Source organism: Rattus norvegicus, chromosome 7 (assembly GCF_021556685.1).
Source record: "Rattus norvegicus strain SHRSP/BbbUtx chromosome 7, alternate assembly SHRSP_T2T, whole genome shotgun sequence".
NCBI classification, from domain to species: Eukaryota; Metazoa; Chordata; class Mammalia; order Rodentia; family Muridae; genus Rattus; species Rattus norvegicus.
Window position 1 is genome coordinate 68,520,912 of NC_141540.1, and position 26,119 is coordinate 68,547,030.

A 26,119-nucleotide genomic window follows, 5' to 3' on the forward strand; every position below is an offset into this window, starting at 1 on the left:
GTTTCCAAGCTGTCACCTATTAGCTTCCTCAAAAATGATTCCAACCCCATAGCACTTGTCTGGAATTAATAGCAGAAATAAAAGGATTACTAAAACTTAGTATTTTTTATGAATACCAGATATTTCAGAATACTTAACAGAATCAATATAGAACAAACCCGATAAAATTGTTATCGCTCATTGAACAGATGGAGATGAGGAGGTTCAATGGCTTAGATGAATCTGCTTCCAAGTTACACTGCAAAGTATGAGGTGGACCTGTGAATAAATCAGGTCTAAGTCTCTTTCCACCACTCCACACTGGAGTGCCTAATGAGCACTTGAGAACTGAGAATAAATCAGGTCTAAGTCTCTTTCCACTAGCCACACTGGAGTACCTAACAGGCACTTGAGACGCTGTAGACCACTGATACAGAGACAGAAGGAAGGAAAAATAACTTAAAAAATAGATAGATAAATAACACAGGCACACTGCCCTTCCCCTAAAGCAGTACTTTCCCTTTATTTAAATAACTCTGTAAGTCAACTGCTTTGGCTGACAAGTGTTAAATTTTGTACATGCTTCCTCTAGTATTTGGGTACATACAGTACGGTTTTTGTTTTTTTGGGTTTTTTTTTTTTTTTACAAGTTTGAATATTAGCAAGCTTCTCAGCTTCGAGCGGACTTATCTACTTTTTGCAGGCCTACGTTATCCTTCGAAGCGGAGGGAAGGGCTGCACTTCTAAACAGAAGTGCCGCGGGCTCCCATCAAGCCCGGAGCAAAGCACAGGACCACGTGGTGTCTCTCAAAAAACCCAAGGTCCCTACACCGCTCCCTCCTTTGGACAAGGAAGTGGAAATTAGGGGTTTCCTTTTCAGCAGAGCCCTGACACAGACCACCTGTGTGGTCCCCGCCGCAAACATCCTGAAGCCCGGGTCCGGGAAGACTACAAGGATCAGAATAATGGGGAACTTGGGTGAGGACGACGCCGGCGAAGGAGTGACCGACCGGAGAAGCGCGGCGAGCGAGGCGGAGCGGCGGGACCGGGATCTGTCAAAAACTGAGGCAGGCTCACGCCGAGCCACTGCACCCCAGCTCCGCGAAGGCCCGAAGTGGGAGCGGCTCTGCCGGAGGGAGGAGGACCGGGAGCCCCGCGAGCCTCGGCCGCCGCTTCGCGCAGCTCCGGGCGCGCACCGCCCACCGCGAGCCCCGGCCCTCTGCGCCGGTCCAACCTTTGCCCCCAAAATCTGCTGCCCGGGCGGCCGCCGCCGGACCTGTCCGCACCTGTCACCAGCGAGCGACAGCAGCCCGCCGTTCCCGCCCAGCTCTCCGCCCGCCTCAGACCCCCACGGGCCCCGCGACCCCATTCCTTACCAGGTGTCCCCTTTCCGGAGCGAGGTTTTGAGCAGCGTCGCGATGTCAGAACGCTGGGTGTCCAGGTCCGCCGCTCCGCCTTCCGCCATCTTCTTCCACTAGCGGTAGCGGAGGCGGCAGCGACGGCGGCGGCACGCCCCGGAGCATTGTGGGAATGGCGTCCGCGGCCCCGCCCCGCCGGCAGGTCTGTACCAAATGGGACGCGAGGGCGGGGGGGGCAGGGGGCGTGGCTAGGCGGGGGAGCGCGGTGTGGGCGCGCCTGCGCTCTGCTGCCCCTCGGGTCCTCGCGCGCCCGGCAGCCCGGCGTGGTCGCCGGCGCCCTAGACCTCTGAGTTTACACGGTTCTCCCAGGGCGCGGCGCTTTCTCCCTGCCTTTGCCCTAGCCGGACTCTCCTTGTCCTGCTGGCCCTTATCTTGCCGCAGCCGCCTCCGAACCCATTTTTTTTGCGGGTTCACTCCTGCTGGAGGGCGGGGCCGGCTGGGACATGGCAGAAAGAGCGCAGTTCCGTGACTTGGGGCTTTTCCTTTCCAGCCGCAGAGCCCAAGCCCACTGAATATTGTCACAAAGAGGGCCTTGAAACCAAAGGTTTGGGCGCAGCGCCCTTCCTAGGTTCCTCACAGTTCTCCCATAGCTTGCTGTGGGTAGGGGCCTCTCCGACCTTTCATAAGCTCTTTGTGACGCCTCCTAGCGCGCCCGCGGACACACACACACACACACACACACACACACACACACACACACACACACACACACACACACACTTAGCTGCAGTGCAAAACACGTCCCAGTTTCTAGGTGAACGGGCATGAAAGATGTTTTGAATAAGACCAGGTACTAAAGGTGGTCAGAAAAGAGAGAAACCTCACCAGCGTCAAATTAGCAGTTCCCTAGATTAATTTCCTTGGTTTATATATCCGAAGTTAGACTGGATAATATAAGCTGCACTTGAAGGCAACAATTACAAACGGGGAAATTGAGCCTCTTAAAAATCAAATGCCAAGGTCACACGGCAACTGGAAATGCAAGGTTATCGTCCAATTCAAATCCCAAGTACTCAATACCTCCATGAAAGACTGAATTAAGATATAAACCCTTCAGAGCTGGAACAGAGTTCTTTTTATAATTTGGTGTGTGTGTGCACAGCGGTTTAATTTCTATGCTTGTGTCTAGTACCATTCTACACCAAATGTAAAGAGGTAAATGCTTCAAAATTAACTGAGACAAAACTGCTGTTTCTAAGAATGAAGACAATCAGCCTAGTATAGCAGTAGATGACAAGTTAAAAGATGGGCAATGGTCCCTTCATTTTTAATGTCTCCTAGTTTATTTGGTGGGAAATGTAGGTAAGGAAGGGTGTGGCTGCATTAGCTAGAAGTGCTGACCCTTCCAAGAGAAAACATCCTTTCCCTGGTTAGTGTTTGTCAGCCTGACAGAAACTAAAGTCACTGGGAAAGAGGGGAACCTTAATTATGGGGTTGCCTTCCTTAGAGTAGCCTGTGATGAGTCAGTGGGGCATTTTTTTGTCTAATGATCCTCCATTGGTGTGGTAAGCCCACTGAAGGCGGGTGGTCCTGAGTTGTGTAAGAAAACAAGGGGAGCAAGCCATGAAAATTAGGCCAAGCCAGTAAGCAGCGTTGGCCCCTGGACTCTGCTCTAGGTTCCTGTCGAGCTCTTGCTGTGACAGTGTAGGCCACCCAGATCCTTTCTTCTCAAGTTGCCTTTGGTCAGAATGTTTTGTCACAGCAATAGCAAACAGACTCGTACAACCCGAGTATATTGATGTCATATCTTGGGTGAGTCACTACTGTGACTGCTTGTTTCTGCACAGTACTCTTTTGTATTACTTCAGCCTCAATGAGTGTAAAAGTAATTTCAATTTATGGCTATTTCTTATGTTATTTGACCACTGCTGATTGAAAAACTGAGTTTTCCTACCTGTGGACATTCTCAAGGTGTTATATATCCACCCCACCTCCCCTTCCGCCATTCTGTGAAAGAGAGCAAAGGAAGTTGCCAAAGAGAGATAACTTGGTACACAAAGAACATGCCATACGTATCCTCATACACACAGGACTTCAGACCTCTAGCTGCCAAAACTTAATCTGTAGTCTATTTACAAATTTGAATACTATAATCTTATCTTAAAGGATTTTAAAAGCACGTATTGCATTTATTTTCTATGAGTTGAGTGTGTGCGGGTGGCAACCTACTACTGAGATCACAAGTCAACTTGCAGGCATCATCCTCTCTATTATGTGGGTCCTGGGGGATCAAACTTGGGTCAGTCACAGTTTTTGTGTTTGCTATGTAAGGACTCTTCTGCCTGAGTCCCATCTCTAGCCCCCATTAAGAACTTTTTTTTTTTTAAATGAAGATTAAATGAAACAGTATGGGTTTGTTGCCTGGGACTCAATAGCCAATCAACAAATGTTAGTAGGAAGAACGAACTGATATCAGCATAAGTTATACAGTATCTGTGTTATATCTCAATAAAACTATTATTAACAAAGTATAAGGCTTTAAAGGCAAAACTGTGTCATCTGTTATTTCACAAGCCCAACAGAACCAAGAAGTAATGATGCCATTCACCCGCCCTTCACTCAGAACTGCTGAAGACCATAGCCATGCAGAAAAACAAGCAAAAAACAAAGCCACAGTACTCTTCAGCTACACTATGCTCAAGGGTGTGGGCCCTTGTCAAAGATGTCAGTTCAGCCGTCAGTTCACAGCGTACGTCAGGCTGATGAGATCATCTCGGAGCCCTAATTAGTTTGTATCACAGTCAATAAAGTGGTTGCACGCAGTGTTTCACTTATTAGTCACACAAATATCGGGTCTTCCCTGTTGCTTTCTGCCTCATTCCTTTGCGATAGGGAGTCTCTCTGAATCTAGAGTGCGCCTCGTTTCAGCGAGACTAGCAGCCACCACCTGCACTGCACTCCGTCACAGAAATGTGACTCAGTGAGGGATTACTACAGCTCATTTACAACGTACTGTCTTCCAGTTGCTTCCTTGAGTTGACCTTTTCCACTGGAATCTTCAGTTAGTGGCTGCCATTTTCTTTTTTTATTTCAGTATGTGTGTATGTGTCTGTGTAAGTGTGTGCACGTGTGTGTACAAACAGAGGCCAGAAGAGAATATCAGGGGTCTTCCCTCATTCTCCACTCATTTACTTGAGGTAGAGAGTCTCTCTTTGAACCGGAGGCTTGCATTTTCTTGGGTATGTTGGAAGCCATCAAGGCGCAGTCAACCTCCTGCCCCTGCCCCACTTGGAGCAGGCATGCTGGGATGGGATAGGCATGTGCATGCTGCACTCTGGTCCTCATGACATCACAGCAAGCATCCCTACTTGTTACTCTCTTGGACTCTGTACTGTTCTTGTTCATTAAGAACCCTAGGGACTTGGGTAGGAGAAAGGAGTTCAGAATATTGGGTGCTTTAGAAGAATGACTTTCTGAGTAAAGTGGATAACTTGTAAAATGTGCCAGTTTTGAAATTAGAGCTCTTCTGGGGAGAATTTTTTCTCATCTTGTAGTTGCTCTTTTTTTTCTACTCATATTTGAACAGTCCCTTGTTCAACCTTGACAGATTTCTGTTCTGAGCAATGGAGAGATAAGGCTTCACATATAAATACTCCAGAAGAGAATAAGGCTTAAAACAAGGTGTCAGTTTTGCAAAACAGCAGCAGCAGGTTCTCCAGAACCTTTGACCTTCTCTGCCACCAGTTCTTGGCCAGTTTTATAGTACTAGGAGTGAGTTTCACGCTGTGGAGCAAACATCAAGTCTAATAGGAAAGTACTTGGTTACTCCCTGTGATGGTTTGAAGAGGCTTGGCCCAGGGAGTGGCACTATTAGTAGGTGCGGCCTTGTTGGAGTGAGTGTGTCACAGTGGGGGTGGGTGTGGCCTTGTTGAAGTGGGTGTGGCCTTGTTGGAGGAAGTGTATCACAGTGGGGGTGGGTGTGGCCTTGTTGAAGTGGGTGTGGCCTTGTTGGAGGAAGTGTGTCACAGTGGGGGTGGGCGTTAAGGCCCTCATCCTAGCTGCCTGAAAGCTAGGCTTCTCTTAGTAGCCTTCAGATGGGGATGTGGAACTCTCAGCTCCTCCTGCACCATGCCTGTCTGGATGCTGCTATGCCTTGATGGTGCTGGACTGAATGAACCTTTGGGTCTGTAAGCCAGCCCCAATTAAATGTTGTCTTGTAAGAGTTGCCTTGGTCATGGTGTCTCTTCACAGCAGTGGGGCGTTCCTACAGTTGTCATGCTACTATTGCAGCAGTCGCTGCATCTTACCAGATAGGTAATTACTGTGGCTCCTGGGGTCCACAACTGGGTAAGAACATTGGTGACTGACTCCCACCCCTGCAAGGTGGCTAAAAGTCAGGGCCTTGGCATTAGCCTGTAATGTTGTGGTGGCTTCTGGGGCTTTCTGACCCAAACTTATAGGAAGGTATTCTACACCTAGTACTGGAATTTTCATCTCATAAACTTTGGCTTTTAGAAAGTGTTATCTACTTACACCTATGAAACTGTCAAAGTTTTTGTTTGTTGGTTTTTTTAATTAATTTACTTACTATATATAAGTACACTGTAGCTGTCTTCAGACACACCAGAAGAGGGCATCAGATCTCACATGTGAGTCAGCATGTGGTTGCTGGGATTTGAACTCAGGATCTCTGGAAGAGCAGTCAGTGCTCTTAACCATTGAGCCATCTCTCCAGCCCTATTGGTTGGTCCTTAAAGAACAATCCCCTACACAACACCAACACACACACGCACACACACACACACACACACACACACACACACACACACGGTAAGAGGAGCATCTTTTTAGTCTGGGAGGAACAGAGAAAATATATAATCGTGTTTATTAATGAAATTAAATGGAAGTAAGGACAAGTGTTAACCAACCAGGCAGTGTACACTAGCCGTTATGAGGCCCTCAACACATGTACAGAGGAAGTCTGCCTGTTCTGGCCACAGTGAGAGAAAAAACATCTTAACTCTGGAGAGACTTGAGGCCCAGGGAGTGGAGAGGTCTGGTGAGGTGGGGTATGACGGGTAGTAGGGACATCCCCTTGGAGACTGGGGAAAGAATGGGGTGAGGAACAGTCAGAGGGCAGACCGGAAGGGGGATAACGACTGGACTATTAAAAGAAAAAAGATTAAACAATAACAACAACAACAAGTGCTAAGATTAACTTTGCCAACTTTACAGTTTTATAGTCCTGGCTCGAAGAGCTGAAGAGAGCATCTACCTGAAGTCTCACGTTTCTCTTCTCCTCGCTTCTTCCAGGAGTTGTTCCCTCATGTAACCCCGCCACCGCCCACGCATTCTCATTCATCTTTCAAACCCTTTCCCCTGTTATATAATCTTGTAACTTCCCCTCTCCTCACCAGCTCCCTGAACAGCCAGGAGACGCTGAAAAGGCGGGGGAGTAGTGCAAACACCGAAATAGCGTATAGTAAGATGCTTAATCTGTTAATGATATTTTGAAACTGGGAGTGTGAATAAAAACTGTAAGCGCCACGACGCCACTTTCAAAGCTTCACAAATATCCCCGCTCCTCTGTCAAATGTTAGGCTCTGATAAAAAGAATGAGAAGGCAGTGAAAGGAACACAGTGCCCCCACGCCAGACTACTTGGGTTTTGACTCTGGCTTGGTGCCACTCACATACCAAATACCTTTGCCAAGCTATTTAATCTCTGTGGGCATTCGTCTTCTGTTTATATCATAAGGTGATTAAAAGCATCGGCTAAGGCGCAAGTGCTTGCAGAGTTCAGATATGCCTCATATAAAGGGATGAGGCAACCTCACATTGAGGGAGCGCGGAGTCTGGGGACTCCACTGAGCTACGTGCCCTGCTAAAGGTATTAAATAGAACCAGAACCGAGAAAATATCTCCTGCTCTATAAGAGCTGGGAAGTTGAATTTTGACACGAGCCTAAGTCCTACAGACTGGTGTTGGCTGCTACTTGTACCCGCGTTCCCCAAAGCGCACACAGAATGACTTGGGAGGTTACACTTCACCTAAACGTAGGCAGCAGAATTCCTATACGTCTTGCCAAATGATGAGAAAACCAGGCTGATTTTCAATCAAATTAGATCTAGCCTGATAGGTTTAAATCAATAGCAAAAGAATTTTAATAGAGATTATAGTCTCTGGGTTCTATATATTTTAGGTGAAATATTGGCCTACGGCGGGAAACTTTTCCAAAAAGGAAATAAGTTACACTGTCCAACCAAGAGCGATGTAAACCAAATCAAAGCTGGTAATAGAAAAGTAAACTTTTTAATTAAAAAATGTTCTTATTTTACTTCCTGTGTGAGTGTTGTCTCTCTGTATACGTACATGTATGTGTGCACCATGTGCATGCCTGGTCCCTGTGAGGGTCAGAAGAGGGTGTCAGACCCTTTGGAAGTGAAGTTACAAATGGTCATGTGACTTACCAGGTGGATGCTGGGAACTGAGTAGCTGGTGCTCTTAGGTGCTGAACCACCTCTCCAACCTCTATTGTATGTATTTTGTTATTTACCTTAATGGATAGACTTTAAGGTTGTTAAGAATTATATAATAATAATTAATAACAATAACAATGATAAACTAGAAATGTTTAAGTAGCAGCCTCTGGCTCCTTTCCCAAGCCTCACTCAGTGGACAGGGCACAGTGAGCTAAATGATTTAGGAGATGCTAACCTCGAGCGTTTGAGCGTTTACATTTGAACAGTCCATGACTTTGACCTTTTGTACTTCATCTTTTGTACTTTTATCATCTCCTCCAAGAGTCTGACAGCATTCCTGTGCGGGCGAAACCATGAAACCCAAACTACCAAAGCGAAGTAGAGACACTAACGATGCACTGATTCAGCAAATGTTCAGATTCCAGAGAGATTAGCATTGTTTTTCTCCCAAGAGAGGGCTGAATTATTCAGCTTTTCTGTTTGGACAGTCCTTCTCTTCATTTGGCTGGAGGATCGGAAAGATGTAAACTGCTTACAGAGAGTTTTAGATGAATATAACAGTAATTATTAAAGTTATGTGTGATCCAATACTTTTGGAACATTGAAAAGGCGCTTTTCACAATACTGCCTTCCCATTGACACTCAGCAGCGGACACTTGTAAAAGTCACTTTTGTTCACCTGGTGTAATTGTCATCTCTGAGGCTTACTGCCTCGGTCAGGGAACCTAGGCCTAATCCTGGAAGCTTCTAGCCTCCATATAATCATATCCAGGCCTAGAATGTTTCCAGCCTCTGAGGATTACTGCTGAATAAGCTCACCCTTTTTAGGTTTTTCTGAACTCTGGCTGGCTGGTCAACCCAGCTCAGAATTCTGGCTCAAACTCTTCTCTGAGCTGATGGATTGGAGCTGACTTCTCTCTCAGCCTCTAACTCAATTGCTCTGCTTGGTCTCAAACTAAGTCTGGCAATTTGTTCTAATCTTTTGGCTCCTTCTCACTCTCTGGCTTGTTCTGTCTTCACCTGTGTCTAGCTTGTTCTCTCTCTGCAACTTGTCTCTTTATAATGTCTCTAGTTAAACAGCCTCCTTCCTTCTCTGCACAGACCCTTAAGTAGCTCCCTTTTCCTCTTTCTTGTGAGAGCTGGGCATATCCTATTCTGTCCAATCTTTGCCTGATTCATCACTTTGTCTGCCACTCAATTTTAGATATCACTTTCAAACATGGGTACCTCATTCTGCAAACTAACTTTATCTTCATTGTTTGGGACTAAAGTTGTGTTCTAAGGGCTGACCCACACCACAACAAGAAACAAGTTTTTTCAGTAAATAACATGGTCTCGGGGGTCATGGTATGATCATGTATCCTACAACAGACACTACTAAACATACAGCAGGCTTGGTGATATTATAAAAATATTTCTCATTGTTTTGTTTTACCGGTCAGTATGTTTCTCTGTAGGACCTCTTGGATTATGTTAATTATGTTTTTATAAACTTGTGATGGTCCAAGACTGCTATAATCTGCTACTAGACAGAGCTTCTCCAACCAAAGAGTCATGAGAAGGGCAAGGAATGATTGTATACTTCTATAGAAAATCCAACTTCTTTAATCATATACATTTCCCCTTCTGCATACTAGTACTAAAATACTGGAAGATTTGGCTTGATTTGTTTTAAATGAAAAATAACTTCATATTTGTTCAATACCTGAATTCAGTACTGAATAGGAAGTTACTTGAAGACCTCAGTATACACTGCTAGATTCCTACTAAATGCAAATGTTTGAACAACTTATATTCATTAAGATCACAAAATTCTTACATAATAGCAAACGGTTTAGTTAATATCAGGTAGAAAACTAATAGACCATATCAAAGACATCCAGCTATTGAAAGTGTTAAAATGGATAGTAAGTATAACTTTACTCAAAATGATTTTTTGTGTGAAGAATTCTTGTTTTGCCTTGTTTTTGTTTTTATGAGACACAGTTTTGGCATCAGGACAGCATGGCAGGAATGTACCATGTAGCCCGTCGACTGACTTCCACTTATTGAGTGTTGGGATTAAAACCTGCGCTACAAGGCGAAGTCTGAAGAATTCTCATGGATAAAACAATGCCCTTAGAAGCAGATAGTGGGGACAGGATAAAGCATATTCTATACGTTTATGAATATTCTCCAATTAAGCCATAGCATGACAGATAAAAGACATGATTTTACCTTGGATTGATTGCCTGGAAGGTGGAATAGTGAATCTGCAATGATCTCCATGTTCTAATCTCAGAACTAGTGAGTGTGGTAGAGTCATGGCTTAAAGGGACTTTGTAGATGTGGTTAAGATACAGACCTCGAAATGAGGAGTTATCCAATTGAGTCCAGGCTAACCACAAAAGGAAATGAAATGTTTTCACTTGTGCTTATAAGTCGAGAAGAACATGAGGAAGTAGCTTAGAAGAAGGGACAAAGAGCCAATCAGCTACTGAGGCGGATGCCCTTTTAGAAGCTGGAAAGGGCCAGGCAATATGAATTCCCTTTCAAATTCACCAGTGAGGAGCACAGTCTCGCCAATACTGTAATTTTAGCCTCATTAATTTGCGTCAGAAGCCTAAGTGACAGTGCTCTGCTACAATCTCTAGTCACGAGGCGTTTGGCAATTCATCGTTGCAGCAGTAGAAAACTAATAAACTGCACAACAGAGTACCTCAGGGAAACAAAAACAAAGCAAGATCTAGTCAGGTTTGAGATTAGTCATTGTATGCACTTATCATAGTACTAAACAGATGCGACGTATCGTAGACAAAAACTAAGAAGAAACTGGATTGATATTCCCTGGGTTACAAGTCGAAAAAAATATGGAAGACATTTCTTTTTAGCAATTAGCTCTGAAAAGGACAATGTGGAGAGCTAGGGCACATACAAGACTCTGGTGAATATGGGATTATTTTAACATTCAGAGGCAATGCCATTGAATTTCTAGAATCAAATATTAGTAAGTGGCCCTTAACAAGGAACGCCTAGAGCTTATAAATCATGCTGAGTGTATTTCAGCTGGGCGGCAGAAGCCAAGGATAAGTAACAGCTGATAGCCAAAGAGTTTCTAGATGAGCTTCCGCAGTACAATGGACGATGCACCGCGCACTACAATGGACGATGCACCGCGCACAAGAAATTCTGAATTCTAAGAATTCAGTCGATTCTCTGAAGCAAGCCAAGGGAGTTAGAACCTCATGAACCTCATTGTATTAGTGTTTGCCAGGAGAAAAGAATCAACAGGTCATAGGGATAGACGGTATAGAAATATAGAAAGGCAGAGAAAGACATTTATTATGGAAGATTGGCAATTTAGAAGTCCATATTCTACTGTCCCTAAACTGGAAATGAGGAAACTGCAAGTTCTTTTCAAGCTCATAGCCTTGAGAGCTGTAGAAACCAGTAACGTTAACTCCCAGTTTAAATCTGAAGGCTCAAGTACTTGGAGAGCTAAGCCTTGAAGACAAGGGAAGATGGATAGCCTATTTCAAGCAGAGAGACTTATCACCTCCTCCACCTTTTAGTTCTTGCCTGTCCCTTAAGAGTTTCAGATGCTGTCTGCCCTCATCGGTGAGTGTAATTTTTACTCAGCCTGTAGATTCAAATGCTAATCTATTCTTGGAACATCTGCAAAGACATGTCCAGAGATAACTTCTACTAACCCCGAGGGCTTCTACAGCACAGTCAATTAGCCCTTAAGTTGACCATCATAGTTGCGCTTTATAGTCGGAGAAAACTCAGCCAGGTGACTTATGAGAGCAGAATCCATAAATACACATAGACTAGGATATCACACCACTCTTAGAAAAAGGAGGTTAGGAATCGATGTAGATGTATAACAGTACCATTTTCTCCTCTCGTTCTCTCCCCTCCATTCCTTCTCTTAAACCTCTCTACCTCCAAAGGCATTTGATAACAATTGTGTATGAACAGTGGTTTCTTGGTGAGCCCTTATTGAGTGATTGACTCTGCAGGGAAGTTAATTCTAGGTCTACCGACCACTTAACGTGCTCAAAAGGAGAATCTGATCAAAGTGTTATCTGACTCTCCTATAGAAGCTTGAGCAAAGACCGTCTCTAGATGGAGAACTGACAGCAAAGCAGAGTTAGGATACCACTAACGACCAGGTCAGGGAACAGATATCTGCGCGGTACGGAGCAGAGGTAAGAGGTTGCTCATTGGAGCACAGGTGGCTCAGGGGCGCTGAGTGAGCAAAGGCCCACTCCAGCACGGCTGACGATGTGCGTGCGAAAGATGAGCTCTCTGCACATCACATGGGCAGCTCTACAAGGTGGGGAGCATCCTCACTTCAACAGTCTGTATTGCTCACAAAACCTTGGTGGAAGAGAGAGCTTGGGTGTCTGGTAAGTTTCAGCGAGCTCTTGAGATTTAAGGATAGTTACTTCCTGAATCTTTTAGAACTTCTTGAGTTGTAATGAGCTTCCTCCAGGAGGAAATATTTCAGTTTGGAGGAAATTGCTATACAACATAAGAAAAAAAGAGCAGCACCAAGATCCCTGTGTTTTGACTAGAGCAATGATTGAGGTAAAACACCCTTTAGATCAGTTGTTTCTCAACCATCCTAACCCTGCTCGACCCTTCAATTCAGTTCCTCATATTGTGCTGACCCCCGACCATAAAATTATTTTCATCACCACTTCATAACTGCGCTGGCTACTGTTACGAATTGTAATGTAGTTCTTGATATGCAGGATATTCGATATGCCACCCCCGTGAAAGGGTCATTTGACCCACAGGTTGAGAACCGCAGGTTTAGACCGTAGCGTTCCCCCTGTTTTTGAATGTCATTGTACAGTGATGCTGTACAATGAGCTTCTCTAGGTCCTTGGAGAGAAAAACAACTGCTAAGCTTTTTTTTTCTTTCACGAGATGACGATTAAACTGCAAAATTAAGACAGGGAAGAGCTGTCAGACTTTCAGAATGAATAGACACCTCCCAAATTTTCTACTGTTAATGTGGTCCACGGTTGAAAACACTAATTTCAGGTTGTTGAAACAATTCTGAAAAGAAACAAGAATTGGATTTGGTGGCTTGTAATCTCTGCCCTGGGGAGGGAGGGCAAGACCAACACAAGGTTGAAGCCATCTTAGTCTTCACAGAGAATTCCAGGCTGGCCCACAAGGTATGTAGTGGGAGTCTGTTTCAAAATGCCCATGGTCCCACCTAGCACTCTTCTCTTACCCTCCTTTCAAAAACAGAGTGGGTGGAGAGTGAAAGGAGGGAACGTTATTTGCTTCAAGGAAGTGAAAGTTCAAATGGGAAAACAGAAACTTTGAACCCCTGTGTGGTAGTAGAGAGCCAACCAAGAGAAGTTGTGAGCATTATGGCCCTGAGCTCTGGGCAGGCTTCGGGGTGCCAGGTAAGGGGGTAAACAGTGGGTGTTTCTGCTCTCTGAGGGCCTTGGGTGCCAACTGAGAGATTCTTTGCAGATGAAGTTTGCAGAAAACAGGTTTCTGAAGAGTCCAGGAGCTGTAGGACTCCTTTCTGTGGGAGGTCTCTGGAGTTGCAAGTCTTAAGAGGCAGCATGCAGTTGCAGAAAGATCGTGTTTCACCCAAGCGTAGGGGCTTGGTGGCTGCAGTGTGAAGGGGTTCCCCTGCCTGGTGCCTCTGGTGAGTCCTGGAGACTGGAGCAGTGAGAGTCTTCCAGAGTTCTTTCCGTGAGTCAGAAGCCTCAGATACGATGAACTGTAGTGTCTTCTTTCTCAGAAGAGTGTGGAGCTGGGCTCCTGTGAATGGGGTGCAGGCGCAGATACAGTAAGTTCAATAAATAATACATTTGCCTTTAGGTTTGAAAAAAGTTTAATGCTCTTTTGTTTTGTTTTCCTTTTTATTGAAAATGGTTTTCCTCCCTCATAAAATGTAGCCTAATGACCAGTTCCTCTTCCTCTAACCCCACTTCCTCCTCATCTCCCCTCCTACCTGGATCCACTCCCTTTCTGTCTCTCATTAGAAAACAAATGGGCTTCTAGGGGACTATGACAAAATAATAATGTAATATAGCAATATAATATAATAAAAATGAACACACTGGGTTTGGACAAGACAAACCAAAGGAAAAGGAAAAGAGCCCAAGAGAAGGCACGAGAAACTAAGAAGCCATAATATTTACACAGGGTACCTGGTACTGACCAGTGCAGGCCCTGTGCATGCTGCTCCAGTCTCTGAGAGTTCATGAGAGCTTTTGATCATGTTGGTTTAGAGAGCTTTGTTATTCTGGTGTCCTCCATCCCCTTGGGCTCTTACACTCCTGCCCCGACAAGGGGGAATTTGATAAGACACTGTTTATGGGCTGAGTGTCCCAACGTCTCTCACCCAATGCCTAATGTCTGACTGTGGGTCTCCATATTCTTTCCCATCTACTGCAGGAAGAAGCTTCTCTGATGGCAGCTGAGAAAGACACTGATCTACGGGTATAGCAGAAAGTCATTAGGCGCCATTTTATTGCTACTTTATATTTGCTTTTGTTTTTAAGAATAGTAGTATTTGGTTTTACCCTAGCTCCCTGGGCTATTTAGCCTCAGGCTCTAGATCACCCAAGCAGTGTCAGGTATGGGATACACCTCAATGATGAGCCTTAAGTCAAATCAGACACTGTTGGTCACTCCCACAAGCTTTGCACCACCATTGCTCTAGAACATCTCGCAGGCAGGAGAGCATTGGATACATGTCTCTTATGGTAGCCTGCAGAGTACCTTCCTGTACCAAAGACACTAGAACCTAAAGGTAAATTTAGGCACCGGCTTGACCTCTCTGTCTTCAGTGAGTTTTACGGCAGTTGTCTTCCATAATGGGGCCTCACTGTCAGTTTGTGGAGAGCAGCCCATGGTCTTGGCAACAGCCAGGGTTATTTGGGGATCCTTATGGGAGCCAAGAGGCAAGCAACTCAATTAAATGTGACCCAATTCAGGGTCCAGAAGCTTCATTTGGTGACAAGAGATGGGCAGTTGGGGGCTCTGTTTCCCCCATTATTTGATAATTTCAATTAGATCACCTTTGTGTACGTCTATATCTTAGGAAGTTTCCACTGTTTGTTTTTATACTGCCCTTTAATTTAATTTAAGCCGTTTTTCCCCATGTTCTTTTTCTCATTTGTCTCTTCTCTTCACCTCTTCAATTGACCCCCACTCCAGGTCCCCCATATTTATCTATAACTACTTATTGTTTCCCTTTTGTAGCAAGATCTCCCCACCCCTTTCCTATTCTATACATAACCTCTGTGGTTCTGTGAATTGTAGTTTGGTTATCACGGACTTTCCAGCCAACATCACATGGAGGTGAACACATCCCATACTTGTCTTTCTGGTATACCTCCCTCAGGATATATTCTAGCTCCATCCATCTAGCCGTGAATTTCACCATTTAATTTTTTAATGGCAGGAGACTGCTCCATTGTATTAATGTGCCACATTCTCTTTATCCATCCTTCTGTTGAGAACTGTCTAGGCTGACTCCAAGTTTTGGTAATTCTGAAGAGAGCAGCAGCAACAGCACTCTGTTAAAGAAAGTATATGAGCTTCAAGTATAGAAAGATTCACTTAAGGGAACTTACAAGGTTTTAGAAAACAAACTTTCACTTATTACATATTTATTATCATGATGTAAAAGAAAATTTATGTGAAGTAAAAAGCAAGTGACTGTGTAGGTTATAAAAACAGTGTTTACTATTTAAGAATACACCTGGACACCATAAAGTAAACTTTGGAGTGCCTCAAGAGAAAAACAAAAGCCCTTAGATCAGGAAGAAATGCACCCAAGAAGTGAAATTTTCCTCCTCCTCCTCGTCCTCATTACTATTATTATATTAAAACTTTTTAGATTGTGAAATAATTACACCACCCACCCCTTTCCTTCCTCCAGCCTCTCCCATGTATACGCTATCAGTCACTCTCAAATTCATGACTGTATATTATATTTATAAATATATATAAATACAACTTAGGTCAATCTGTATAATATGAACCCCCCCCACCCACAAATAATGACATGATTACAAAGTCCTTTCCCTTGGTGGATGATGACATAGGAGTAATATCATAGATTCCAGCTTTTAGACAATCTTCTACTTCTCGTCTACTTAACATATCCCCAAATCATGTGCAGCTGGCAAATAGGTAAGGTGGGGGAGATAAGAGCTGGAGTGCCAAGTGAGGGTCCAGTGACGCTCTTCCTACCCCTTCTACTATGAAGTGTTAACATTTCCATCACCTTTTAAACGACGTACTTTATTCTTAGTTATGTATATGCCTGTGTGTGTGTGTGTGTGTGTGTGTGTGTGTGTGTGTGTGTGTGTGTGTGTACCCTTTGTTCAGGTGCCCACAGAAGAAATCATGAGATTCCCTGGAGCTGGAATTAAAGGTGGTTGTGAAATACCCGACATGGGTTCTGGGAAATGAACTCAGTCTTCTGCCAGGGCTGTGTTCACTTTTAACCACCGACCCTCTCTCCACCCCATGCACTGTTGCACATATGTAACAATCATTGTCCCCACCAGGCTAGCGTTGTATCTATTCCAAGATGGCAACTGGATAAACATGTCATGTCTGGAGGTGTTGCCCATGCCCTGGATTACTAGTCGCCCAACCCTACCTGACCTTTGGGTTGGAGGCAAGGTGGTGCAGAGTCAACGATATACACTCTGGGAGCAGGTGATACTTTTGTGGCTGCATGGCCCCCAGCGTTTTAATAGAGATGGGCCCACCATTCCTACTACGTGGAGGAAGAAACAAATCCATGCTAAACAGCCTTCTAGCAACTTTTCTTAGTAACTCAGTCTCTCCCTGTCTCTCTCTCTCTCTCCCTGTCTGTCTCTCTCTGTCTCTCTGTGTCTCTGTCTCTCTCTGTGTCTCTGTCTCTCTCTGTCTCTCTCTGTGTGTGTGTGTGTGTGTGTGTGAGAGAGAGAGAGAGAGAGAGAGAGAGAGAGAGAGAGAGAGAGAGAGAGAGAGAGAGAAACTGTATGTTTGTGTGAAGAGGCCAGATGGTGATATTGAGTATCTTCCTCTAATCTTATTTGTTGGTCCTGGGTCACTCACTGAACCTGGAGCTCACTGATTGGCTGGACTGCTTGTCCATCAATTGCTGGAAATCAGCCTTTCTCTGCTCCAGTGCTGGAATTTTAGGTACATATTGTCATACCTGGTCTTTATGTGAATTCTGGGGATCCAAAACTCAGGTCTGCATGTTTCCACAGTAGGTAAAGACTTTATCACCTGAGCCGTCTGCTCAGCACCCGTAGCTATTTGAGTTGAGACACAGTAATTGCTAAGAATTGTGTGATGATAAATATTTTTAGTAAATGAAGTGTGAAGGTAATATTTTGTTGAAAGAGATGTATTTTGTATAAAATATCTAACTTAAAGCTTGCTAATAACCGATTAAATATAAATGCTACACAAGTATAGACAATGAATTTTGTATAGCACACGAGTGTAGGGAGGGAGTGAGTTCCTGAGTGAATGTACATTGTTGTATGGACACAGCCATGTCGAAGACCCCAATACCTCATCCCCATCGACATGGCAAGGCCTTCCTTAGGGGAGACTCACAGAGATGGCAAAGCCCTCTTCTGCTCTGATCGTGAATAGTGACAGTGTGTGCAGACAACGCCCATCACAGTTTTCTCCCTGCAGATGCTTACAGCCTGAAGATTGGTCCTCTACAGAGACTGCTCCTGCTGAGGTTAGCGACCCTGCATCTCCCTTCAGGTGTCTGTAATAACTCTGCGTCCTCGTTCAGCTGTGTGCAATAACCCAGCCACCCTGTTCAACTGCACCTAATAAACACACCAAGCTCCCTGGATGGGCTGCTTGCCCTTTAAGAGCCCAATCCGCCCCCACCCAGGTTGTCTATGTCAGTGTCAGTGTGTCCGTCCTTTCTTCATTCCCTAACTGCCTCAGTTAGATCAATCCCTGCACCCACGCAACATGAAACACACAGGCATTTACAACAAAGGTTAATATTTAAACGGAAAGGATAAAATGCTTGTATAGCATCTCCTTTAATCTGCTTTTGATGTAAATGTGTCACAGAGTGGGTTTTCTATGTCAAAATCTTGTAAGTACTAAAGCTTTTTTAGGACCATAGCCCTATTTACTTGTTTGTCTTGCTTTCTGTTGCTATGATAAAACATTCTGACCTAAAGCAACATGGAGAAGAAAGAATTTATTTTACTACCTGGTCACATTTTTTTTTTTTTGAGATCCCAGTCTCAACAAATAAGATTATACTTCCTGGTCACAAACCATCACTGATGGGAGTCAAGGCTAGACCTCAAGGTAGATATTTCAAGCAGAAACCATGGGGGAATACTGTTTGCTGGACCTTCTCTAGTACATTTAACTACTTTCTTTGTACACCCAGGCCTAATTGTTCATGGATGGAGCTGTCCCCACTGGGCGGAGCCTTCCTAGTCAATCATAGATCAAGACAACCCCTCACAGACATGACCACAGGCCAATTGATGGAGGCAGTTCCTCTATTAAATCTCCCTCTTCTCAAGAGACTCTCTGTGGTGTCAAGTTTTTAATAAAAAAAAAAAAAAGCCAAATCCCAGGACAGTTGCTACATGTAGTTCCTTTATACTTAGGTAAGGGGAAATACTAGATAAAAGCAGCTGAAAGAAGAGCCAGGCTTCATTTTGCTTCACAATTGAAGGATATGAACCATCATGACAGGCAGGTCAGGGTGGCAGGCATGTGTGACAGGCTGGTCACATTACATAGTCAGGAGGTAGAACAAAGAGTAGGATGCCCAGCTCGTTTTTCCCTTCTGTGGAATGATGCTGTTCACATCTAAGGAGGGCCTTGTCACCTTACTGAGCCTTGATCTAGACAACCTCTCACAGCCAGACTGTCTTAGGTAAGGTTTTACTGCTGTGAACAGACACCATAATCAAGGGAAGTCTTACAAGGACAACGTTTAATTGAGGCTGGCTTACAGGTTCTGAGGTTCAGTCCATTATCAAGGCAGGAGCATGGCAGCATCCAGGCAGGCATGGCGCAGGAGGAGCTGGGAGTTCTACATCTTCATCTGAAGGCTGCTAGCAGAATACTGACTTCCAGGCAACTAGGATGAAGGTATTCTTAAAGCCCATGCCCACAGTGACAAACCTATTCCAACAGGGCCACACCTCCAAATAGTGCCACTCTCTGGGCCAAGCATATTCAAACCATAACATTCCTAGCAGCTTGTCTCCTAGGTGGTTTTAGATTGTGTCAAATTGACAATCAGTATTAATGATCACATTGGATGTAAGGACCACTGCAACAGCAAACACTAGTACTGAAAGTTGATGACACTTTGCAAGTGTGCTGAAAAGGCAGTGATTTTATTTGGTAAGATGCTGTTGTCTCAAGACCTCAAATTCTAGCCTACGAAGAAGTCAAGCAAGAGACTCACCATTGAACATTAAACATAAAATGACCATGTCCTCTGCTTGATCAGACTATTTGGGAATGCATCCAAAGTGTAACCTTGGTTCTTAGAAGGTTTTATATGTTCTTTCATAAACCTAATCAATTTTATAATGTGAGTGTTGGGTCACAACTGACATAATGACATAATGACTGTTAGAATTGTCTTTTTTTTTTAAAGTGCCTAGACCAGTTTATTTTACTCTTCAGCATTCAAAGAGATGTGATCTGCAAAAACAAAACCTAGGTTACAGAGATCTTTGACTTCATTACAAACTACTGTTACTAATAAAAATGTACATGCCTCAAGCTTTTATCCTCCCCACCCCCCACTGCACACAAAAAACCCCCAACAACAAAAAAACCAAGAACTACAGTTTTAATACAGGGTGAATGGTGAACCAGCTTTACAAATACACAAACATAACTAACAGGATTGGAGGGGTAGAAAAACATCTAAAAGTCTTCTGCAACAAGGAGTTGAGTATCTTGATGAAACTAACTAGCCTTTTAAATTACTATAGTCCAGGTCACAACTGAAAATTCCCTGTTTATTTTATCCCCAAGAGGAGGAAAATGTGGTTTTATATCTTATGACACTTGATTTCTAGTGCAGGATAATGTAGGAGAACCCAATGAGATTTTCTATGAAACACAACAGAGGCAACTGTTTTACAATGTTCTGCCACAGTCATGGCTCTTAGGTGAAACTGAATGAGAAGCAGACTTGTGTACAGTGCTGCCTCTTGCCTACTGTGCTGACTCAATTTGCTCTGGATGTTATCTTCTATAGCACCATACAGAACACTGATGTGGCGTGAACACGGTTGGAAGAACTAGTTCTAAATTGTATGAAGACACATCTGTGAACTTTACATCCCCCTACAACAACTATGGTTAAAAGAACCAAGGACCACATTCTATCAAACCCTTGAAGAAGAGCTGCCATAAATTCTCATCAAATGCTCATAAAATAGAAAGGGGGAGGCTGAGAAGATGGCTCCGTTGGTCAAATTCATGCTTTGCAAGCATGGGGACCTGATTTCCATCCATATTACTCATGTTAGAGAGAGGGGGAAGGAAAATACTCACAGGGGAAAATATGGAGACAAAGTGTGGAGCAGAGACTGAAGGGATGGCCATTCAGAGACCGCCCCACCTGGCGATCCATGACATATACAGCCACCAAGTCCAGACAATATTGCTGATGCCAAGAAGTGCATGTTGACAGGAGCCTGATATAGCTGTTTCCCGAGAGGCTCTGCCAGAGCCTGACAAATACAGAGGCGGATGCTCTCAGCCAACCATTGAACTGAGAACAGGGTCCCCAATGGAGGAATTAGAGAAAGGACTGAAGGAGCTGAAGGGGTTTGCAATCCCATAAGAAGAAGAACAATATCAACCAACCAGACCCCCTCAGAGCTCCCAGGAACTAAACCACCATCCCAAGAGTATACAGGGATGGACCTATGGCTCTAGCTGCAGAGGATGACCTTTTTTGGGCATCAATGGGAGGAGAAGCTCTTGGTTCTGTGAGGGCTCGATGCTCCAGTGTACGGGAATGTCAGGGCAGGGATGGGGGATGGAGTGGGTAGCGGGGGAGCACCCTCATAGAATCAGGGGGAGATAGCAGGCTTCTGTCGGGGAAGCTGGGAAAGGGGATATCATTTGAAATGTAAATTTAAAAAAATCCAAAAAAAGGAAAAAGTCAAAACACACACACACACACACACACACACACACACACACAGAGAGAGAGAGAGAGAGAGAGAGAGAGAGAGAGAGAGAGAGAGAGAGAGAGAAAGAAAAAAAAGACAGGTGTGTGTCATGGGTCCATGACACTAGCACTGGACTGGGAGGGACTCTCCAACCACCATGGCCAGCAGAGTCAGGATCTGCAAGAGCTAAGAAAGTAGCTCTACAAGAGAAAAGATAGTTCAAGTCAAGGTGATTCAGCAGCCTGCATGGTTCAAACTTTGAGAATCTGACCTTGAGTGGTTAACATTAATAAGCACAGCACTATTTGGACAAAAGTTTCCTGGTGATAATTAACTCAATCCTATGTGCACAGTAAAGCTTATGACCTGATTACCTTGAGATTCTCTGTAAAATACAAGTGATGTCACCCATTAAAACAGGTTCTATAGATTAACTGAGAATAGGCTTAAGATAAACAAGCTTATGACAAGCGTCTGGTGTAGCTTGGACACACAGCTAATGCAAAGATCACTGGCCTATTCACTGCATCTACTCTAGACAGAAAACAGATTACACATCTGTTGTGGTAAAAAATAAAAAAGGCACAGGACCAGTTCCTGCTCATATCGCTCTACACCTTCTCTCCCAGTCTTCCTCTGACACGGGCAGTCCGAGAGCCATTCCAACGTGGCACCCTGCCCTCACTCACAGCTCCATCCCACGGGTATTCTCTGAGCCTGGCATCAATCTCTCTACCCATCTGGTTCCCAAGGCACGTCACTGCCATGCCAGTTTCATACAGAGATCACCTACCTTGTGCCTCTTCTACTGTGAACTCAATTAAGTCACCACATGAAAGAACACACCACACCATTGATAAGATATAATTTGCCCAACTAGACTGCACAAAATCCTGTACACACCCATCTTTTTTTTTTATTAACTTGAGTATTTCTTATTTACATTTCGAATGTTATTCCCTTTCCCGGTTTCCGGGCAAACATCCCCCTAGCCCCCCCCCTTCGTTATGGGTGTTCCCCTCTCCATTCTCCCCCCCTTGTGGTCCTCCCCCCAACAATCTAGTTCACTGGGGGTTCAGTCTTAGCAGGACCCAGGGCTTCCCCTTCCACTGGTGATCATACTAGGATATTCATTGCTACCTATGAGGTCAGAGTCCAGGGTCAGTCCATGTATAGTCTTTAGGTAGTGGCTTAGTCCCTGGAAGCTCTGGTTGCTTGGCATTGTTGTACATATGGGGTCTCGAGCCCCTTCAAGCTCTTCCAGTTCTTTCTCTGATTCCTTCAACGGGGGTCCTATTCTCAGTTCAGTGGTTTGCTGCTGGCATTCGCCTCTGTATTTGCTGTATTCTGGCTGTGTCTCTCAGGAGCGATCTACATCTGGCTCCTGTCGGCCTGCACTTCTTTGCTTCATCCATCTTGTCTAATTGGGTGGCTGTATATGTATGGGCCACATGTGGGGCAGGCTCTGAATGGGTGTTCCTTCTGTCTCTGTTTTAATCTTTGCCTCTCTCTTCCCTGCCAAGGGTATTCTTGTTCCCCTTTTAAAGAAGGAGTGAAGCATTCACATTTTGATCATCCGTCTTGAGTTTCATGTGTTCTAGGCATCTAGGGCAATTCAAGCATTTGGGCTAATAGCCACTTATCAATCAGTGCATACCATGTGTGTTTTTCTGTGATTGGGTTACCTCACTCAGGATGATATTTTCCAGTTCCGATCATTTGCCTATGAATTTCATAAAAGCATTGTTTTTGATAGCTGAGTAATATTGCATTGTGTAGATGTACCACATTTTCTGTATCCATTCCTCTGTTGAAGGGCATCTGGGTTCTTTCCAGTTTCTGGCTATTATAAATAAGGCTGCAATGAACATAGTGGAGCACGTGTCTCTTTTATATGTTGAGGCATCTTTTGGGTATATGCCCAAGAGAGGTATAGCTGGATCCTCAGGCAATTCAATGTCCAATATTCTGAGGAACCTCCAGACTGATTTCCAGAATGGTTGTACCAGTCTGCAATCCCACCAACAATGGAGGAGTGTTCCTCTTTCTCCACATCCTCGCCAGCATCTGCTGTCACCTGAGTTTTTGATCTTAGCCATTCTCACTGGTGTGAGGTGAAATCTCAGGGTTGTTTTGATTTGCATTTCCCTTATGACTAAAGATGTTGAACATTTATTTAGGTGTTTCTCAGCCATTCGGCATTCCTCAGCTGTGAATTCTTTGTTTAGCTCTGAACCCCATTTTTAATAGGGTTATTTATTTCCCTACGGTCTAACTTCTAGAGTTCTTTGTATATCTTGGATATAAGGCCTCTATCTGTTGTAGGATTGGTAAAGATCTTTTCCCAATCTGTTGGTTGCCGTTTTATCCTAACCACAGTGTCCTTTGCCTTACAGAAGCTTTGCAGTTTTATGAGATCCCATTTGTCGATTCTTGATCTTAGAGCATAAGCCATTGGTGTTTTGTTCAGGAAATTTTCTCCAGTGCCCATGTGTTCGAGATGCTTCCCCACTTTTTCTTCTATTAGTTGGAGTGTATCTGGTTTGATGTGGAGGTCCTGGATCCACTGGGACTTAAGCTTTGTACAGGGTGATAAGCATGGATCGATCTGCATTCTTCTACATGTTGACCTCCAGTTGAACCAGCACCATTTGCTGAAAATGCTATCTCTTTTCCATTGGATGGTTTTGGCTCCTTTGTCAAAAATCAAGTGACCATAGGTGTGTGGGTTCATTTCTGGGTCTTCAATTCTGTTCCATTGGTCTATCTGTCTGTCTCTGTACCAATACCATGCAGTTTTTATCACTATTGCTCTGTAATATTGCTTGAGTTCAGGGATAGTGATTCCCCCTGAAGTCCTTTTATTGTTGAGAATAGCTTGTGGGGTGTTGCTTATGAGCTTTCCCCGGGGGCAGCAACCAGGAGGATTGGCGCCGCACTCTCCGGGAGCCCCGGTGCACCAGAGTCCCAGATGGCATTTGGTGTTTTCCTCTGGAGTCAGAGATGTGGGCAGAGTGTAGTCTCTTCTGGTTTCCCAGGCGTGTCTGCCTCTCTGAAGGTTTAGCTCTCCCTCCCACGGGATTTGGGTGCAGAGAACTGTTTATCCAGTCGGTCCCTTCGGTTCCGGCGGTGTCTAAGACGCAGCGGGCTTGCTGCTCCTGTGCCCTTATCCAAGGGAACCCAGAGGCCGTATACAGTTTCCTCTTGGGCCAGGGATGTGGGCAGGGATGGGCAGTGTTGGTGGTCTCTTCTGCTCTGCAGTCTCAGGAGTGCCCATCTGTCCCGGCACACCCATCCTTTAAAAATAGTCATAACAACCTGTATCTATGTGCAGAGAGGAATCTTTTTTTTTATTTTTATCATTTTTTTTATTAACTTGAGTATTTCTTATATACATTTCGAGTGTTATTCCCTTTCCCGGTTTCCGGGCAAACACCCCCTCCCTCCCCTTCCTTATGGGTGTTCCCCTCCCAACCCTCCCCCCATTGCCGCCCTCCCCCCCATAGTCTAGTTCACTGGGGGTTCAGTCTTAGCAGGACCCAGGGCTTCCCCTTCCACTGGTGCTCTTACTAGGATATTCATTGCCACCTATGGGGTCAGAGTCCAGGGTCAGTCCATGTATAGTCTTTAGGTAGTGGCTTAGTCCCTGGAAGCTCTGGTTGCTTGACATTGTTGTACATATGGGGTCTCGAGCCCCTTCAAGCTCTTCCAGTTCTTTCTCTGATTCCTTCAACGGGGGTCCTATTCTCAGTTCAGTGGTTTGCTGCTGGCATTCGCCTCTGTATTTGCTGTATTCTGGCTGTGTCTCTCAGGAGCGATCTACATCCGGCTCCTGTCGGTCTGCACTTCTTTGCTTCATCCATCTTGTCTAATTGGGTGGCTGTATATGTATGGGCCACATGTGGGGCAGGCTCTGAATGGGTGTTCCTTCAGTCTCTATTTTAATCTTTGCCTCTCCCTTCCCTGCCAAGGGTATTCTTTTTCCTCATTTAAAGAAGGAGTGAAGCATTCACATTTTGATCATCCGTCTTGAGTTTCGTTTGTTCTAGGGATCTAGGGTAATTCAAGCATTTGGGCTAATAGCCACTTATCAATGAGTGCATACCATGTAAGTCTTTCTGTGATTGGGTTACCTCACTCAGGATGATATTTTCCAGTTCCAACCATTTGCCTACGAATTTCATAAACTCGTTGTTTTTGATAGCTGAGTAATATTGCATTGTGTAGATGTACCACATTTTCTGTATCCATTCCTCTGTTGAAGGGCATCTGGGTTCTTTCCAGTTTCTGGCTATTATAAATAAGGCTGCAATGAACATAGTGGAGCACGTGTCTCTTTTATATGTTGAGGCATCTTTTGGGTATATGCCCAAGAGAGGTATAGCTGGATCCTCAGGCAATTCAATGTCCAATATTCTGAGGAACCTCCAGACTGATTTCCAGAATGGTTGTACCAGTCTGCAATCCCACCAACAATGGAGGAGTGTTCCTCTTTCTCCACATCCTCGCCAGCATCTGCTGTCACCTGAGTTTTTGATCTTAGCCATTCTCACTGGTGTGAGGTGAAATCTCAGGGTTGTTTTGATTTGCATTTCCCTTATGACTAAAGATGTTGAACATTTATTTAGGTGTTTCTCAGCCATTCGGCATTCCTCAGCTGTGAATTCTTTGTTTAGCTCTGAACCCCATTTTTAATAGGGTTATTTATTTCCCTGCGGTCTAACTTCTAGAGTTCTTTGTATATCTTGGATATAAGGCCTCTATCTGTTGTAGGATTGGTAAAGATCTTTTCCCAATCTGTTGGTTGCCGTTTTATCCTAACCACAGTGTCCTTTGCCTTACAGAAGCTTTGCAGTTTTATGAGATCCCATTTGTCGATTCTTGATCTTAGAGCATAAGCCATTGGTGTTTTGTTCAGGAAATTTTTTCCAGTGCCCATGTGTTCGAGATGCTTCCCTAGTTTTTCTTCTATTTGTTTGAGTGTGTCTGGTTTGATGTGGAGGTCCTGGATCCACTGGGACTTAAGCTTTGTACAGGGTGATAAGCATGGATCGATCTGCATTCTTCTACATGTTGACCTCCAGTTGAACCAGCACCATTTGCTGAAAATGCTATCTCTTTTCCAT

The 26,119-nt window shown here is 44.4% G+C and overlaps 1 protein-coding gene across 15 annotated transcripts in view; it reads right to left on the minus strand.

Moving 5' to 3' along the window:
* The window catches only part of Usp15 (ubiquitin specific peptidase 15), a 163,074-nt gene that overhangs the window by 90,546 nt on the left and 46,409 nt on the right, over positions 1 to 26,119 (minus strand). For 11 of the 15 annotated variants that reach the window (NM_001433843.1, NM_001433849.1, NM_001433842.1 and 8 more), the window contains 1 exon segment: positions 1,356 to 1,511. The exons of the other annotated variants lie outside the window; for them this stretch is intronic. Coding sequence is in view for 5 of the 11 variants with exons in the window: in NM_145184.2 (NP_660185.2) it covers positions 1,356 to 1,444 (89 nt within the window). In the remaining 6 variants the exon portion in view is untranslated. 15 annotated transcript variants of the gene reach the window in all.